Here is a 19318-nt window from a genome sequence, read left to right as displayed (position 1 = left end):
TACAACATACTCTCCAGCGCATCGCTGCAGATGCCACAGGACCTGACACAATTTGATGAGCAACACTGTGAGTTTGCCAGAAAATGGAACAAAATTTACAGCCTTATCTGTAATGTTAAACTTGTTGCAGTTGAATTTCAATCATGACTGAAAGCTGAGAGTCAGATTCACTTTCTGAAACTAGACATTGTTGGGACCCACAGCCATGGATTTCAACATTAAAACTCCGGTACAAACTTTTCTGGAACTTTCAAAATAACTTGCATTTAACCGACTTCCAGCACAACCTCAGAAGGGGAAGGGGGGTAACAGCGGACTTCCCATGATGCCAAAGCCTGTATAAAACCCCCACGAGGCTGGCAGGAGAGACAGCGCGCTAATAAACTCTTCAAACTGGATCCAAGGGTGTCATACGATCATCGATCATATGCACCGAGTTAAGTACGGATGAATTAATGTTTGTGTACCCGGTATTCATTCATATTGTTGAGAATTAAAATCATGTACTTTCATGCTATTAGTTCAATTCACATGTATAACCATATGGTGCGTTCACACCGAACACGGATTCTGCGATAGGAGCGGCCAATTTACATGTTATCCCTATATAGAGGCGCGTTCAGGAGCGGAGCGACGCGGTGCGGAAGGCGAAGCGGGAGCGATGGACGAGTTGAAAACTCTGAACAAATATTCATGTGACTTCATCTCACAAAAAATCCCTATATTTTCAGAGGACGTGTGCCGAAGAAAGTGGAAGGGTTTGCGGGACACGTACCTGAAGGAGAGAAGGAAGGAGCTGGAGAAGAGGGGGAGTGGAGCAGCAGCAGGTGCAGGAAAAAAGTGGAGGTTCTCTGGCGTCCTCTCATTCCTCGATCCCTTTGTGGCTCCACGGCCCATACCCAGCAACATGGGCCAGGTCGAGGAGATGGCAGAGGACCTACCTGCTCCACCCCCAGAAGAGGATACGTCGGAGACAGAAGGTACGTTGCCAAACAACATTTAATAATGAAAAGGAAAACATTAACTTTGACTAATGTTAATATTGCACTATCTTGCCATGTCTTTTTTGACAGACACGAATGGTGACGACACAGAGTGGAGGTCCACTCAATCAGAAGCACCTGCTGCCTCATCTGTCTCCGACTCTGCTCCTTCATCCTCTGCTGCTGCACAACCTCCCGTAGGTGTGTACATGTCAAAGTATACAGGAGTAGACCTGCACATCAACACAATAGCTCAGTGTGGTATCTAATTTAAGAATTGTGTAATCTTGCAGGAAGGAGGAGGAGGACAGTGCAACCCTGGAGGAGCCATCTGAGGTGGAACGGGCGCTTCTAGAAGCTCTACAGAACCGGCCACCACCACCTCCACCCCCACGGGTCTACTCCTCCATGGAACACTTCCTCCTCGCTTTAGCTCCATCCCTGGAAAGACTGCCACTAGATAAACAAGAATTCATAAAGTTCTAATTAATGCAAATGATTTTTGAACATAGCACAGTTGTGCTAAATTTGGACCATGTGGACCCCCGATAATTGATTTGACATTTTTATGCATGTGGCAGTTTCTCCAGGGATGAACCTAAACTTCCTCTCATTCGTTCTCTCCATGCCACTCCATTCCTCTTCTCAGTGCAAGGTCCTTCTGTACTCATCTCCCTCAGTTTTGAGTCATACAACTCAGGCACTTATGTAAATAGTTTTTGTATTGCAATAAATTTTGTTTCTTGGAAATATTGTAGCTACTATCATTCCTGAAATGCATTGTACTCTTAACGACCTAGGAAAATAATACAGAAACGATAACCATAATATCAATAAAATATATATTATATTTAGGATATATAAACATACAGGGGTTGGACAATGAAACTGAAACACCTGTCATTTTAGTGTGGGAGGTTTCATGGCTAAATTGGACCAGCCTGGTAGCCAGTCTTCATTGATTGCACATTGCACCAGTAAGAGCAGAGTGTGAAGGTTCAATTAGCAGGTTAAGAGCACAGTTTTGCTCAAAATATTGAAATGCACACAACATTATGGGTGACATACCAGAGTTCAAAAGAGGACAAATTGTTGGTGCACGTCTTGCTGGCGCATCTGTGACCAAGACAGCAAGTCTTTGTGATGTATCAAGAGCCACGGTATCCAGGGTAATGTCAGCATACCACCAAGAAGGACGAACCACATCCAACAGGATTAACTGTAGACGCAAGAGGAAGCTGTCTGAAAGGGATGTTCGGGTGCTAACCCGGATTGTATCCAAAAAACATAAAACCACGGCTGCCCAAATCACGGCAGAATTAAATGTGCACCTCAACTCTCCTGTTTCCACCAGAACTGTCCGTCAGGAGCTCCACAGGGTCAATATACACGGCCGGGCTGCTATAGCCAAACCTTTGGTCACTCATGCCAATGCCAAACGTCGGTTTCAATGGTGCAAGGTGCGCAAATCTTGGGCTGTGGACAATGTGAAACATGTATTGTTCTCTGATGAGTCCACCTTTACTGTTTTCCCCACATCCGGGAGAGTTACGGTGTGGAGAAGCCCCAAAGAAGCGTACCACCCAGACTGTTGCATGTCCAGAGTGAAGCATGGGGGTGGATCAGTGATGGTTTGGGCTGCCATATCATGGCATTCCCTTGGCCCAATACTTGTGCTAGATGGGCTGCCAAGGACTACCGAACTATTCTTGAGGACCATGTGCATCCAATGGTTCAAACATTGTATCCTGAAGGCGGTGCCGTGTATCAGGATGACAATGCACCAATACACACAGCAAGACTGGTGAAAGATTGGTTTGATGAACATGAAAGTGAAGTTGAACATCTCCCATGGTCTGCACAGTCACCAGATCTGAATATTATTGAGCCACTTTGGGGTGTTTTGGAGGAGCGAGTCAGGAAACGTTTTCCTCCACCAGTATCACGTAATGACCTGGCCAGTATCCTGCAAGAAGAATGGCTTAAAATCCCTCTGACCACAGTGCAGGACTTGTATATGTCATTCCCAAGATGAATTGATGCTGTCTTGGTCGCAAAAGGAGACCCTACACCATACTAATTAATTATTGTTGTCTAAAACCAGGTGTTTCAGTTTCATTGTCCAACCCATGTAAGTTTCAATGTTGAACATGAAAATATTTAATTTAGAATTTAGCACTGAGGATAAATTAAGTTGGGTAAACTCAGTTCAATTACTTGGTACCAACTGAAGCAATTCATTTAAGTTGGAGAGTGTAGGCCATTATATGATGTATTAAATATAGTGGCTAACTAAAAACTATAGCCCTCTTTTCAGCATGAAGGTTGTTCAGTTACTCAAGGAAAAGTAATGTTCATGTAGGAAATTATATTTTATTCATCAGTATTTAATTTTCAGATGTATATGTCAGCAAGCCTGATTTCTAGGTCGCCGATCAGCCGTTATCTAAAATACATCAGTACTTATGGCTACCAAGCTACACTATGCTGTCATATCAGCTCTTGCCCGGTGTATTTTGGCGGTCCTCGTCCATATGTTTAGGCACAAATATCTTATATTCAGGAGATGTGGACAATAAAAATCGGCTGTTTTTTTATTGAGCTGAGATTTATTTACTCACCGAAGACAGATGGACAGGCAGCGGGGATACAGCGCTGGTAGTTGGTGTCCCGGAGGCCGATTCGTCTCCCAACGCGGGGCAGCAGATCTTTGAACTGGGTCCTGGATAGACGGAAGTACCTCTGAAATCGACCGTCATCCAGACGCAGCTCCTGTTCCCGTCCCAGAAGAATCTCGTGAACCCAGGGACGTTGACGTCGGCGGCGTTTTTCGGCTCTCCACAGGTAAAACACCGTAATTAGGTCCGTGAAATCAATGTCCGCCATGTTCAGTTGAAACCAGCAAGCAGCAGATGGAAGCTTCTCCTATTTGATGACGCGACGAAGCGTTACCGCTTGTTGCCATTTGGCAACGTGGAGTTCACACTGAATGTCAAGCGAGCAAAAGCACACGAATTATGCGAAAAATTCGCAGAATCCGCTTTCGGTGTGAACGCACCATGAGGCCTGCAGAAGCAAACGGTGTTCCAGAGAATTCCCTGCAGAGACGCTGTGTCTACGAAGCCGTGTGGAGCGGTTTACCCAGTCTGGAAAGAGGACAACAGAGACCGCATCACCGTGGTAACTGCTTCGTTCAAAGTGGATGTTCCTTCAAACTTCGTTGTCGCCCGGACAACTCCTCAGCATGGTTCATACGAGGTTAGGGTTTGGACAGAGAGATAGAAGGGATTTAGAATGAAATAATCTAAACGTTGTTCATTTTATGAAGTTTGGTTTTGTTTGTGTTGAACTCAGCTATCTTGGTGCTAGCAGGCTATCTGCTGCACAGCTCAGCTTTGTGTTCGGTGTTTGTGTTTTTTTAAAGTTATGACAAACTTTACTTGAAGGGTGATTTTAAACAGAAGATTGATCATAACGCACCGTCCATGCTTATGCATTTTAACCCTTTTATTAACGGTATTTTAAAGGTGTGTGTTTGATTATGGTGCTAAGCTATTAGCCTACTTTGTTAGCTTCAACTGCTAACAGCTTAGAACACGTGCTTGCTGCCAAATAATATTTACCCAGAAAGGTTCAGTTTTCAATCCAGTAAATAATAGTCCCTAAACATCATTTACTAGATTTGATAACTAAGTAAACATCATTAAGCCCCATTTCTCCAGAAAGATTTGGCTCTTTTCCAAAATATTCCCCTAATAATATTTCTTCAAATATTATTTTAATAAATAAAGGCAGCTAATGAGACACAGTTGAGAAATAGTCATCCAGAAGGTTGGTTTTATTCAGCAGATCATTATTTAAAACATTGTTTTATTAAAATATTTTATCAGATCTTGCATTGTGAATGGTTGTCTAAACATTTGCTGATTATTGCCTAAGTTTGTTCCAAGACTAACTTAACTTCACTTCCAGATTCTTCAAGATAATCCTTGGTTCTCAAACATAAACATTGTATGGTAATGTTTCATCACTCTTTTGGTCATGATTTCCAATCATCTTTAATCAACTTGTTTATATTGTACATAGCCCATTAGTCTTCGTTATTCTTTAATTCTGCTTTGTAGTTTAGTTGGATTGTTTTAGCATAGTAAAGAGTTTGTTGATTGAAATATGTTTGACTTTGAGTTGACTTATTTTTGTTAATAAATTCTTGTATTTTAAGAAATTGTGTGAATTCATTCCATGTGTGTGCAGTTTATGCTGTTCAATAATGTCAGAGCTCTTCTCACACCTTTCTATTTTGTCCTAATACCATCGCCTTAATGGGCTGGTATTCACAGGACAACTGTTAACAGACCGAAATATTATTCGATAAAATATTAAATTATCAATATTAAATAATATTTTCAGATTCAGTCACAACATTGACATGTCTGCTCCTAAAATAACTCTTCTGAGAATATACCACCAATGTACTGACACTGAAGGTGGAATAGCACAACTTATTGTGCGTAATATCTCAGATGCCAGAAAAAATTCCTATTAGCTTAATTAAAAATCTGCAAAACATTTAAGAATCCTTGCATGACAAAAGAACGAACGCAACAAACCTCAGACAACAGAGGAGCATCGGATGCAGTTAATAGGTTTTATTTTGCTAAATGACAGGCAAAAGCCAATTAAGTTCTGTGGGAAAAAAATAATTTTCTGTCAGGCTCAGGCTTTTTTAATTTGCAAGCCATCTGCACCCAGTGGTTTTGTTAACACTCATTTTAAATACCTCTTGGATCAGCAAACTAACAATGTTTGATTTCTTCTGTTGTAACAGAGTTGGGCTACGCTAAGCCCTCCCCATCAGTGCATGTAAAGTCTGCACTTTTTAGCATGAAGTATTACAATACTTTCCGCTTTACATTCCCTTCCCTACTGCTGTTTACGGTATGATCTGTCACTAAGATGTGCGATTTTATGCGTTATAGATTATATTTTAATGTTTTTTAACACCTACATTTTAGTCTCTAAATTATATATACCCCTGGCAGATTGACCTTTAAAGTAATACTTTTTTGACCAACATGCTTTGTTTCACTGGATGTAATAAGGTTTTCGAACGTCCCAGATGGAGTTCTGACTTGAATCCAATAATGAATCCGTGGATGGAGCTAAAGATAATGGTGATGACCAGGATGTTTTACAAGCTCAAATAGTTGGAGTTCATTGCAGATGGGTTAGTTAAAAATAACATTGAAAACACCAAAAAGCTTGTCAGCAATTACGAGGAGTTTAATTGTAAAGCAAATAAGGTTTTTTTTAGTGATTTATTTAAAAGGGTCAAAATCAGTCTTGACATGATATAGAGGAAAAAATAAATATACATATAAAAAAATGATGCTCTGTGTACATTGTTTCATTATCCATTGGGAGATTCATGTCTTATTTCCCAAAATAAACAAACTTAATTAAGGATATTAATTTGTAGTTTCAGTAATGTCTTAATTTTCTCACAAATAAATGAGACATTATGCATGAATTTAGGTGAAAGTCTGCCCGTATTTATTAATATTTATGTAAATTACAGTCAAAGCAAATACTGTGGAATTCTCAAAAACCAGAACTGTTAGCATTCCACTGAAAAAAATACCATGTGCTGAAAGCTGATGAGAATTTCGGAGCAATTGAAGAAAATGTTGACAGAAAAAAATGACCTGCTACCCTGCTGGCTTTGCTAAATGCAGCTTAGGGATTTCACAGGAGGTAGATTTCATTCAATTCCAGTGGAGTCTGCCTGATATTTTGGCAAAAAATATTTCAATAAAATTAACTATTAAAATCGTGTTTGAAATTCGGTTGTTTTTTAAAATGAAGAATCCAAAGTTTGTGATTGGAATTTGGGATTTTTACAAAATGCAACATTACTTTCACACCAACTGGACATAGGTGCTTCAGTCAGATGCTCTTTTTAAAATTCTGGGTTCTCAGGTTATTAAAATAAGTAAAACATTATTTTGTATCTCTAAACACTTCTGCAACACCACTTCGAACTGACACAGAAATAGGTGCAATTTGCTCCAGTCTGCTGGACTTTCTGGGCATCATTGCATCTACATGTATTTAGAGCCATCTGCTTTGTGAATCTATTGCAGAAATCAAGCAAACGGTCTGAGCAAAAGTTGCAAAAAATCAGAGCGTGCACGGCTTGAGAGGTTTCACATGGATGTAAAGCAATACATGAGAAAAACATACATTACTTTAGCCTGATTTATTAAGCTTATCCTGTAACTGTATGCATGATGCACAATATGTCAATTCTCAAACACCAAAACAGACTTAAAAATGTTGAATTCTTTCTTAAAGCCATCACCACATGAGCTAAAAGCAAACATGCTGACGTGCCATTCTGATGAAATGTAATACTGATGTGAGGTAGATTAATGGCTTTCCTCCTGTATGTTCTGAGAAAATATAAATCTACATAGACAAACACCACACACTGAATAAATATTGCTGCATTGCTTTAACTGGCAACACTACACAGAAAACTCTTCTAAAACTACATGTTTTACTTATTCCACTGGTAATATAAGTGCTTAATGTTTGTGTACCCTGTGTGCACTTGTGTAACTCATTTGTTATCAGAAAGTTCAGGACAGTGAGAGATCAAATTTGGTAGTATTGTCTGTTAGCCTAGCAGGGGTCATGTCCTCTAGTTTGACCTCTCTGGTAGGCTGCTGCAGGGGGTCCACGGGGGTGACAGGTCCAGGGATGGAGGGTGGTGGACTGGTAGGATGTCCTAGAACATCCAATTGACTGAGGGGGCAATTGTTTGTGAAGGTGCTGCAGAGCGCCCCCCAGTGTTGCTCACACTGCCCTCGCAGTCGCCGCCCGACCCAGGTCCTGATCTCGTCTCCACACTTTAAAAGGAAGTTCATCAGTTCAACGAACGGCCTGTTGGGAATTTATTCACAGTGCAGTCAGCCATACACAACCCTGTTTCCAAAGAAGGTTATGATGCTTGTAAAGTAAAATAAGAGCAGAATGAAATAAGCAGGAAATCGTTTTCATCAAGTAAGCACTGAGAATCGTGGCAGCAAAAGACGGCATTACATTTCTGTTAATAAAAAAATGAAAGCATCTGGTGGAAATCTAATTAATGAAATTTATAACAGTTTACAATCAGGGCTGGGATCTGAAATGTATTGTCAGAATTAATACAATATATAGGATGGTATTTTAAGTTTTAAACTGCTTATAAAGCGACAGGGATTCATTGCTACCCTTTTTTTCAAATCTTTGTATGTGCCTGCCTTTCTCACCCTGCAGGAAACATGAGTTGGAACTGGACCAGGTTCCCCATGGTGTCCAGGTGATCCTGAACAGCAAGGCAGAGATTGTGTTTGGAGTAGCACTCTCTCTGGAGTGAGAACACCATCTCTTTCACCGCAGAGCACCGCCGGCTCACGCAGCTGAAACGCTGCCGCAGCCCCATCGCCATGCAACGAAGTGCGTCCTTCACATATGATTTACCCTGGAATGAGGAGGGGGAGAAGATGGCAACATATGTAGATGAGATGAGACAAGCACAAAACATAAGACCATTTGCCCTTGTTGTAACAATGGTGCTTATGGCATTACATTTTATACTGTTTCAAAGCCTGTTCGTTCCCCCTTAAATGCCTTAAATTATGCCACATTTGTAATTAGTGGAGGCGATGAGATGGTGTGCGGTAGTATGTGGCTCACTGGAGGCAAGATGATGTCCTGCAATCAGTTACAATCTACTCCACTATGGGGGCAGAACTCCATCCTCCACAGAGTGGGATTTTCAGAGACTACTTCTTGAGTTTAGGAGTGGAGAAGATGAAATAGCCAGCCTGAAGCACTGTCCTCAACCCTACTGAACACTTGTGGGATCAGGTTGGGAGTGCTGTTCATGCCAGAGAGACCAGCAGAACCACATGGGCTGACTTAAGACAAATACTGGTTGAAGAATTGGATGCCATCCCACAGCAGTGTGTGACCTGGCTAGTGACCAACATGAGAAGGAGATACCAGGGGGTTGGGGTTGTGTACGGTTCCTCCAAGCACTGCTGAATCCCCTGCTGGTTAAATTAATAAATTGTTGAATTGCCAATGCGTCTTGTTTTCTAAAACTTCCAATCCAATAAATGATGCTAAATAAGAGTAAATAGGGTGTTTGGCACAAGCAGAGGGAATTAGGCAAGTTTGTCATGGGTGCAACCACATACCCAACTCTGCTGTTCCACCCACAAATGCATTTTTTTTTTCTTTTTACAAATGTGGCACCATTTAAAGAGAACTAAACAGGCATTCCAGTGATATAAGATTTAGTACCAAAACATATGGAAACAACAAAGAAATAAATGACCAAAAACAAATGTCCTTCCTTTTTGTGCCAAGTTTTTATACACCACATTCTTTTTTATTGATATCAGCGCTGTAACAGTCATTTCAAAACATTAACTCACACTTTTTAACGACTGTTTTGTGGTTGAATCCTAGCATGTTCCAGGCTTTCAACTCCTTGTAACATTTATTTACTGCTGCTAATATATTTCTCAGATACTGACTGAGATTCAGAGAAAGACTGAGATAGCACAGCAGTCCCAGGCCATATGTGCTCCCTTGTGCTTCACTGTGAGTACAAGAAATTTGTATGACAGTGCCTTTTTTTGCATTATTACCATGTCACTGACATTGCTCTTCATCACACTTACTATCTTTGTAGCAAATATGTTCATGTTTATCCTCTTAACTGTAACACCTAACTCCAACTAGCTTCAGGGAGTCCGTTTTTCTTATAAACCTCACCTCGGGTCCTGTTTGATGATCTAGTGTGTTCATGAGAGACATAGAAATGACACCTGTTTAGATCGCAGATTTAGATGAAATTTAAAAATAACACATGCATGATTAATGCAGAAATGCTTGTACCTGTATTTACAAATCTTTCCCAGCAATTATTTTGCACACAGTGTCCGAAGAACACGTGCAGGACATCATCTACCGCTTCACATCACTGAGGATGTGAAGAACTTGCTTCACTTTCGTGTAGATTTCTATTCTAGTAAATTGGACATGCTGTTCCTTCTCCCATTTCAGATCCCTTCTCAGATTGTTCTGTAACCAATGCTGCCATGCATAATCATACCCTACTCCTTATCCTACAAACATTCCTCGCAAACGACTTTAATGACTGATGGCATTAAATGCAATAAAAACTTGTATCCAGATCTGCTTTCTCCAACCCCTGCCAGATGTTCCCGATGAACTTAATGATGAACTTCAGCGCGTATGTGAGTGTGGAGGGCTGCGATGGCGAGCAGATTACTTTTACTTATGTGTCTGAGAGGGTGACAAGAGCTCAGTGAGATTCCCACCTGGGAGTCGTAGCGTCCAGCATTGTGCAGCAGAGTGAGGCATATGTGATGAAGGCCCTGGATCTCACAGGAGTTATTGCTGAAACACTGAAACATCCCACAGCCGACATCCCCTGAACTCACCAGGCAGCTCTGTATTTCGGCTGAGGCACATAAAAAAGACAGAGTGAGATCAGCACTAGCTTTCTCATACTACAACAGTTACAGAAAGGATGTCCAAAGTCAGTCTGCAAGGACAATTGTCCCACATAGTTTTCCCGGTTCAGCTCGCCTGAAACAAACAAATGAGTCCTCAGCAGGTTCTAGCAGAACTTGATGTGCTCAGGATCTAATTCAGCAATTTTAATCAGCTGGTGGGAGCAGGAAAGTGTCTAACACACGTAGGACAACAGCCCTTGAGGGCTGAGGTTGAACACCCCTTGGTTGGAACACATGAGTGGGTTTGCAATCAGATGTCAGGAAGAAAATTAGAACTTCCTGAGTAGAGTCGCATAAGAGGTGCAAGACCACACTTATAAAGCACTGCTTTTTGCAATATTTGGTAGGGTAATATATTTCAAGTACCATGCATTCACACTCTGCACGCTAGTAATATATTTGCCTATTTGGAGGGTCTTTAACTGCCTTTGATGCCAAGATCCAATTTGGATTTTAGTGACAATGATACTAAATTTCTCAGAGATAGGAAGTGACATTGTGATGATATGAAAAAACAGAGGGAAAAATGTAGATTATTTGCAACTGATATTGCCATGGCTGTGCTTCCCTATTCCTGGTCTAATGAATTATAACACTACTTGTTATATAAACAGCTCTTTAGCTGCAGTTGTTCTAAGTGGCTTTAACCAAAAATAAAACAAAATGATTTTTTTCTTTTCCTGATAACAAAACATGGGCTTCACAAAACATTTTTTGCAGGATGTGGTGGCTTAAGGATACAGCAGTATAATGCAACAGAAAGTTTACACAAACAGCACTTAAGATTAGTACATTTTGTATTGGAAGAGATGATCTGTCTTACAAGTGTTTAGACAAGTCATAGTATTGGTGATAAAGATCAACCATGTTCAAAGCTTCTCCAGCAATAAATTATATCCTGCCAGTGATAATAAGGAACGTGAACCGGTATAAGATCAAACCAATGACCGTTTGACCGTCTTTTCATATAGGTTTGTGCTTCCTTTGTCGTGCCAGCAGTCAAAACGTCCAGGAAGCAGTTTATTTCAGTTTCAGCACCACAGATTAATAGGTGGACGTATAACTTCTGCTTTTCACTTTCTTGTTCTAAAGGTGCAATAGTTTAACAAAAATTCTCAGTTGAAAAGACGTTTTCCTCTCTTTTTGCAGTGGTCACCTTCTGCTGGGGGTCATAGTTAAAATTTAACCGGTTCTGGTGTTGTGGAGACACCTGGGGCAGAGGGAATGAGCATGAACAGAGTCACTGAAGCTAAGAACTGAATATACAGAGGCACAGCCGGATCCCTGGCTGCTCACTGTTAATACATTGCAGGTCACATCATTTTAAAGCAGGACAAGCTTTAATGAGTTAATGGTTCAGAATGAGTTAATGGTTCAGACATCATAGAACCTCTGCTCATATCAAGAAGCATTTTCTTAATATCAGATCCAAATGTGAACATTTTCACAAAAAATACAACTTTGTGGTTTGAACTCACCCGTGCTTTGCAGGGAGAGGCGCTTTTTGACTTGGCTGCCTGGTTTCTCCAAGATATGAGCATGCAGCTCCATGGCCAGCAGCTGATCACAGCCCAGCAGTAGGAACATCACAGCGGACACATTCACCGTCATCTTTTATTTATTTTTTCCTCCAGTGCTATGATGCTCTGTTTTTTTTTTTTGTTCCTGTCCGTTTTGTTTGCAGGAGTGTGGTCAGTTCAGTGCGACAGAGAGCGGAAAAGCGGGAATATAAACCCCACAGGAGTGCTGCGCGTTCACGGAACGGAGCATGCGTCTCCACCAATCACAGCGCAGCTCTGTGAACGTGCAGCACACGTGGATCCGAGAATTTATCGTGTTATCAGTGAAGGAAACACAGTGGGTAGAATGCATGCGACATATATGTCCATCACACCTTAAATCCAGTACATAGATGATGATGATGTCGAAGAGGCAGAATGAAAAACACATGAATAACTTCCAAAAAGTAACATTCTTCTTCTGAGATCACGCACTGTGGGAGTGCGTGAAGGTCAACCACTCAAAACCACTTTCAATGAGGATTTACAGCTGCTCTCCAAGCAGGAAGGATACGTGCAACAAGAAACGTACGACTAGCAGAGACCACTTTACAGAAGTAAATGCGTGATAGGGGTATGGCAGGTCAATTTTATATATAATCAAGGCACATCATGCAGTTTTATATCTATATAGATATATAAAGAGCAATAACATTTCTGTTTGTCGAAATGGTATTTTTACTAATGTGAGATGAAAAAACAAATCTCAAATATTATTCTTAGAGCAATGTTTAGATTTTTAGTGGCCTGTTATAACACTTGGTGGTTAGACAATGTTGCAGTATATCAACAATCTCTTTCTTGATATAAATCCTTCCAGACATAGAGAGGAGCTTTTCTCAAATCCGTAATTTTTTTAAATCTCAGACATTTCATAAGACGACAGAAGCCTCTTTACCCATTCATGTGTATTGGGCTTTCAGCTCCATTTCTCAACAAGTACATTCTTCTTGTCAAAAACAAACTTTGTGTACATCTAAAAAAGAAGATGTAGATGATAAACGTTTCAGAAATCTAAACTATAGATGGTACTGTGAATTATTTTGTTTTTAATGCATTTTATCCAGCTACCAACTATGTCAGTGGGTTAAAATACAAGAAACAATAAATTTTTGGGAAATATTCACTGACCATTAATCAAATTATCGCAGTCAGGAACAGCCTGGCCTAATGGAAACACACAAAACCAACAACAGAGACAGCACACAACCAAGCCTGCAGGCTTAGTCTTTCAGACTTCCATCACATTGTGCATCAACTTAACAGAGACCTGGCAAGTTGTGAAAGGAAATAAACACTTCAATAAGTTCCAGTACAGTGCTGCAGTATCAAAGTAACATGGTGGCCACATTGCTTATTGTTTGATTACAGATCAAGCTGATGATCAACACATACAACAGTTGCTTTGTGTCTTTGTTCCTGCGCAGATTAACGTCTCCATGAGTGTCTTAGCTGTCCAGCAGACTTACAGCTGTTTACCCAGAAACTCAAGATCCTTTCATCAAACACTATAAGGCCTTTTGGCCGTCTCTCAATGTATTTTGTGAAACTGGGACAGAAGTCAGCCCGCCTCTGTTAAACCCTTGACTAACAAAGCGAGGTATTCACAGGCCTGCATCGACAACTACAAAGGGGAGCTGGTTGGGGTTAAGGGCGCAGTGTAGTGGTGACCTATGGTTGGTGCGACCAGCCAGGTGCAGGATTTGCAAGCATAAAGAACACCCAAAAATCATTTTAGATGAGATGAATAAGAAGGTGAGACTTGAGATTGTCATCCAACAACAGGATCATTACACTGAGTCCGACCACCACTATTGTTTTGAAAAGAATCATGGGAGAATACTCCTAAAGCAGATTTTATGCTTAGTCCTGACGTTCACGCTGCATGAGAGCTCCTGTGGTCCCACACTGCCCGCTATATTTTTCTTTTATAAACTCACTGCTGTGAGGGATTACACTGTCTCCACTTGTGGTTTATGAATGATCAGTGGGAGCTCAGAGGTGGCTTGTTTTTGCAAATTTATGACAGAAATGTTTTGTGAAAAAACTTGAATTACACAGGCTGCTCTTTGTAACTATCAGGCCAACAGCAACATCTAAATCTATGGGTTTAGATGGCCATGGGGAGCCGACTTGAGTAACCTTTGAAATTAGTAATTTATCTTTCACCCTCTAAGATCTCCAGAAGAAAACCTGTTTGTGGTGCAAATTACATAATTATTGTTTGAGTGCTAATGGCGATCCACAGGTCCTGCCGCCCTGGCCGGAAAGCCATATCGCCCATACCAAAACAGTAAGCTTATGCTTACTATATAATTTGGCTCTGTATTGAAGCTGAAGGAGCGCCACCTAGCATCTTATGAAGGTAACACTCTTTTGTGAAGCAGGCGAAACAAAACTGAGCAGATAGCTCGACTAAACACAGCCTAACCAGCCAAGATTAACTGAAATCCCACTGTTACTCAATTAATACGTTATAAGTTGTATAGTTTTGGCAGAAGTAGGAATGATTTAGGCTTTAAATAAATTGTCATGTTGCGCATTTCGTTTTAAACAGTCTTAACTTCTTTTGGTGCTAATGGTGCCCCACAGGTCATGCCACACTTGGAAGAGAGGAATATTGCCTATAATGAACTCAGCAACAAGCATTTATATAAAACCCTGCTACATGCAGAAGATCTTGGTTAGCACAGCATTCTTCTTATTAAATGTGGGTGTTGCCAAATAGTAAAAATTACTGTACTGTAAAAATGCTGCATTTCCCACAATGAATACAGGAGAACAATCCAAACAAACCTAAAATCATCAACACATTTTTAAATATTATGACTGAAACTTTTTTGTATTTTTGCAAAATAGTTTGTCTCATTTCATATTGTTTGGGTCCTTAAGTTACTGTATGTAATCTTGCTGTTTTTGTTTTATGTTTTTGTTTTTCCAGCCATGACCTCTGACATTTGTCCTACAGAGAAGGGACTTGTCACCTACTATCAGCGATGAAAGCTGAACAGATACCTCATCTTACTCTTCAAGCTACACCATCTTCAGTAAATGTGGTCCAAAGACAAACATATGTGTGTATGTTTGTATCTGTGTGTTGCAGTGAGAGTTCAAGGTAGGATGGATTGTGTTTATGTCTGTGTTCATTCAGGGGCCCCGTTAGGGAAAAAAGTTTTTTTTGTGGTCCATCTCATCCTTCTTCAAAACAACATCCCACAGCTTCATTCAAACAACCTTTCAACGACCTCTCATGGAACACACACACAAACGTTAAGTAGTATACTAGTGCAGTACACTCTGCAAACAGTGGACATGTGTGGCCTTCCTGGCCTCCCACATGCTCATAATGTGAGCACCGTTCAAACCTCATCCTCTGAATGTTTGTGCAGACACTGAACATACTCACAAGTATCTGCTTTGAGATTAATCTAAAGAGGAAGATTTGCATAAACATGCTGCTTTATGATTGAGTGCATCTTGAGCTCTTTTTAGCTTATATCTGATACAGCATATTGCAAAACATATTGCAAGTACGTTTTCCATTTCATTATAACATACATTATATTAGAATTAACCCATTCATCTGTTGTGGGTTTAACATATTTTGTTTTGGACACAATAGACATCATAGCTTATTTCACAGTTTAGATTTTTTATAGAAGAAATATCATTGTAGCATTATGTACACATTTACATCACCTTACAGAAGTATTAATGACCTTTGGACCTTTTCACATTTCATCAGGTCACAACCACAAACTGCAATGTATTTTACAGCAATTTTATAAGATAGACCAACATAAAGCAGCACATACCTGTGAAGTGTAGCAAAAAATTTACATAAAGATCTGAAAAAGTTGCGATACATTTGTCTTCAGCCACTCCATCCCTTCACTCTGATACCCTTAAATACAATCCAGTCCAACCAATTGTCTTCTGAAGTCACCTAATTTGTGCATAGAGTAAAACAGTGTGTAATTTAAGCTTAGGATAAATACCTAGCTTTAAACATCTAATGAGCATTTTTCAATACATTATCCTAAAATGGAAAGATTACAGCATAACTGCGAGCCTACCACGACATGTCAGTCAGCTAAACTGAAGGAACAGCGAGAGATAGCCTTGATCACAGAAGCAGTTAAGAGGTCCATGGTATCTGTGGAGGAGCTGCAGAGTCCCACAGTTCAGGTGAAAAAACCTATTGACATGAAAACTATTCATTTTGGACTCAGCAAATCTGCATTTTATTGAAGAATGGCAAGAAGCAAGCCCTTGTTGAGAAAAGGCAATAAGAAGTCTTTGCCAGAAACCGTGAAGGGGACACAGAAAATATGTAGAAGAGGGAGCTCTGGTGAGATTATACCAAAATTGATGATTTAGGCCAACATGAAAAACTTAGAATGTGGCTGAAAACTGCACCACCATCCACACAATAAAACATAGAGGTGGCAGCATCATGCTGTGGGGATGCATTTCTTCAGCAGGGTTAGAGAAGCTGGTCAGAGTTGATGGGTAGATGGATGAACCTAAATATAGAGCAATTCTGGAACAAAATATGTTAGAATCTTGAGACTGGGGTGGAGGACAAAAAAATATACAGCCACAGCTACACTGCAATGGTTAAGATCAATGCAAAGTCATGTGTTGGCCCAGTTAAAGTCTAGATCTAAATCCAACTGAGATAACTGATGTTCACAGACACTCTCCTTTCAAACGAACTGAGCTTAAGTGATTTGCAAATAATAAAAAAACCATTTTCTAGCCTCTAGAAGTGCAAAGCTGGTAGAGATACACCCCATAAGACAAAAGGAGGTCATACAACGTATTGACTCCAGGGGCTTCAGGCAAAAGAATGCTTTATTTTTTATTTTATTTTAATTTTGTACAAAAGTTGGAAAACCATGTATCATTTTTCTCCTACCACTTTGTTGGCTTATCACAAAAAATCACAGCACAATTTACTGTAGCTTGTGGCTGTAAAGCTAGAAAATCCAGAAAATGTTAAGAATGAATATTTTCCAAGGCTCTGCAAGAACCAATCAATAGTCAGGTGTGGGCCAAACACAAACATTACTTCTCCAACAAATGTTCTTACATGCTTAAACATATTTAAAATAACATGCAACCAGCTCTTTCCCGCAAAACAGGGGGTTCAATTAATAGGTATACATACTCTAAAAACAAACACCTTTTAAACTAATGTTAAAACCTCAACTTAATGTGACGTTTCTCTAAAAACTGATCTCTGAAGGAAAATGTAATCCAAACCAGTCATTGTGTCCCAGCAATTGTGGTTAAATCTGTAACTTTACGTGTTCAAATTACAAAAAGCAAATATTTGACATAAATTGTTTGCTTCTTAGGGCTGCATGGTGGCGCAGTTGGTAGCACTGTTGCCTTGCAACAAGAAGGTCCTGGGTTCAATTCCCAACCAGGGGTCTTTCTGCATGGAGTTTGCATGTTTTCCCTGTGCATGCATGGGTTCTCACCGGGTACTCCGGCTTCCTCCCACAGTCCACAGACATACCTGTTAGGTTAATTGGTAACTTAGGTGAATGAGCGTGTGCATGGTTGTTTGTGTGTTGCCCTATGATGGACAGGCAACCTGTCTGGGCTGTTCCCCACCTCCTGCCCATAGACTGCTGGAGATATGCACCAGCTTCCCCATGATCCATTATGGAAGAAGCGGTATAGAAAATGACTGACTATTTGCTTCTTTTTTTTGCTAAACCACCAACATCCAGGCCAGCCAAGCAAAAATGATAGAGCCAAGCTGCAGCTCCCCCCGAGCCAACGCCAAAGCAACAGCGACACCACACATCCTTTCATATGTCCGTAGGGATACGGTGAAAACCCCAAGCCTACAACATCCACCAGAAACCACTCAGCAGACAAGCAAACCCCACCACAGTACAAGGCAGAGAAGCCCGATGCAACCGCTGAGCCCAGCAACGCCCGCCCCGCAGCACCCACTCACCAGGACAGAACACAGCAAAGATCACCCAAAGCAAAAGCCGTGCACAAAGCTCACACTGCACAGATGCACCCCCACCAGTCTCCCAAAAATAAAGCCCTCCCGACAAAAGTGCACCCCCACGAAAAGAAGACCCACAGCATCCAAACCCAAGAACACATGCCCAACTCCCATAACCAGCCAGAAGTAGCCCCGTAAGAAACCCACACTGAAGCTCACAAAAGGCAGAGAGCCCACAGATCCAAAACCAAAACTCATGAGAAGCCGAGACCACTCCACATCAAGAACACCTCTGGCCAGGCCACCCGCCCAAACCACGCAGACCCCTCCGACCCCCACTCCAGACAAAAAGGGAAACGAAAAAAAGTAACATCATACGTTTTATCTCTTTTTTTCAGATTTTTTGAACAACCTTTATGTGCACATATAAATATATATTTGTATAGAACAATTGTCCCTGTACACGTAGGCCTGTGATATGGTAACAGATATTTAGCTTTCTTGATATGTATAAGAAACAATACCAACCAAACAATTAACTAGCAGGTGAAACCCATAAAACACCTCCTATAAAGAACCTTGGTGGAAACCAGGGATTCTAAATTAACCATAGCCTAGCTGTTTGTGAGCTCAATAACATAACTACCTTTAAAGCGCCTGTGATACGTTTTTTCCCACAAATGCAGAAATGGAAAGAAAGCATCTTAATATTGGAGGAATTGGGCATTAATTTACATTATATTAGGATTAAATATGTGATAAAAGACACTTGTGACACAAAATAAGCATATTTTGATCTTAAATTTTGCAAATCCCAAGTTGCCCGGAAGTGATGTGAAAGGGGAAGTCTCCGGTCATTCATTGTGTGAGCGTCAATGATAAACGGTTCAGGTAGAAGCCAAGTTGGTGAAAAACAGCATTAATATAGTAAAACGGTGCATTGCTGGTGGTGGCAGCAATACTACGACAGCAGTCGTTAGTCTGCACTATTTTCCTGAAGTGAAGAGGATCAGAGCTGAAACACTGAGGAGGGAGAGATGGGCTGGTCCCACCAGGCACAGCCAGATGTGATCGGAGGACTATTCAGCAAACTGCTTCAAACAAGAAACTTCTGAATTCACAAGAGAAATTATGTCAGAGGTCGAGTTATCTGACAGAATGTTGAAGCAGAGGCTATAGCCACGCTGTTCAGTATATCTGATGTGA

General features: G+C 40.7%; 2 protein-coding genes across 2 annotated transcripts in view; one reads left to right on the top strand and one right to left on the bottom strand.

Annotated features, from left to right (window-relative positions):
• Window positions 1–398: 398 nt before the first annotated feature.
• On the top strand, window positions 399–1733 carry LOC124876659. The gene is made up of 3 exons (XM_047379606.1): window positions 399–980; window positions 1074–1184; window positions 1277–1733. The coding sequence occupies exons 1-3, from the start codon at window positions 512–514 to the stop codon at window positions 1336–1338; spliced, it is 642 nt and encodes a 213-aa protein (XP_047235562.1). The 5' UTR covers window positions 399–511; the 3' UTR covers window positions 1339–1733.
• A 4549-nt stretch (window positions 1734–6282) lies between these two features.
• Window positions 6283–19318, bottom strand: part of LOC124876813 — a 21570-nt gene continuing 8534 nt past the window's right edge. The window contains exons 4-7 of the mRNA XM_047379825.1: window positions 12058–12193; window positions 10382–10524; window positions 8297–8508; window positions 6283–7928 (exon numbers count right to left, since the gene is read on the bottom strand). Of these exons, the coding sequence (XP_047235781.1) occupies window positions 7625–7928; window positions 8297–8508; window positions 10382–10524; window positions 12058–12193 (795 nt within the window). The 3' untranslated portion in view covers window positions 6283–7624. The remainder of the gene's footprint in view (window positions 7929–8296; window positions 8509–10381; window positions 10525–12057; window positions 12194–19318) is intronic.

Source organism: Girardinichthys multiradiatus, chromosome 11 (assembly GCF_021462225.1).
Source record: "Girardinichthys multiradiatus isolate DD_20200921_A chromosome 11, DD_fGirMul_XY1, whole genome shotgun sequence".
Taxonomy (NCBI): Eukaryota; Metazoa; Chordata; class Actinopteri; order Cyprinodontiformes; family Goodeidae; genus Girardinichthys; species Girardinichthys multiradiatus.
This window is presented reverse-complemented; position numbering and strand designations above follow the sequence as displayed.

What these genes read in the sequence shown, in the direction of transcription:
- LOC124876659 (XM_047379606.1), top strand. Translation starts at nt 512, where the DNA reads ATGCTATTAGTTCAATTCACATGTATAACCATATGGTGCGTTCACACC. An exon ending in GGATACGTCGGAGACAGAAG is followed by an intron (nt 981 to 1,073) that starts GTACGTTGCCAA and finishes CTTTTTTGACAG; the next exon opens with ACACGAATGGTGACGACACA. An exon ending in TGCTGCACAACCTCCCGTAG is followed by an intron (nt 1,185 to 1,276) that starts GTGTGTACATGT and finishes GTAATCTTGCAG; the next exon opens with GAAGGAGGAGGAGGACAGTG.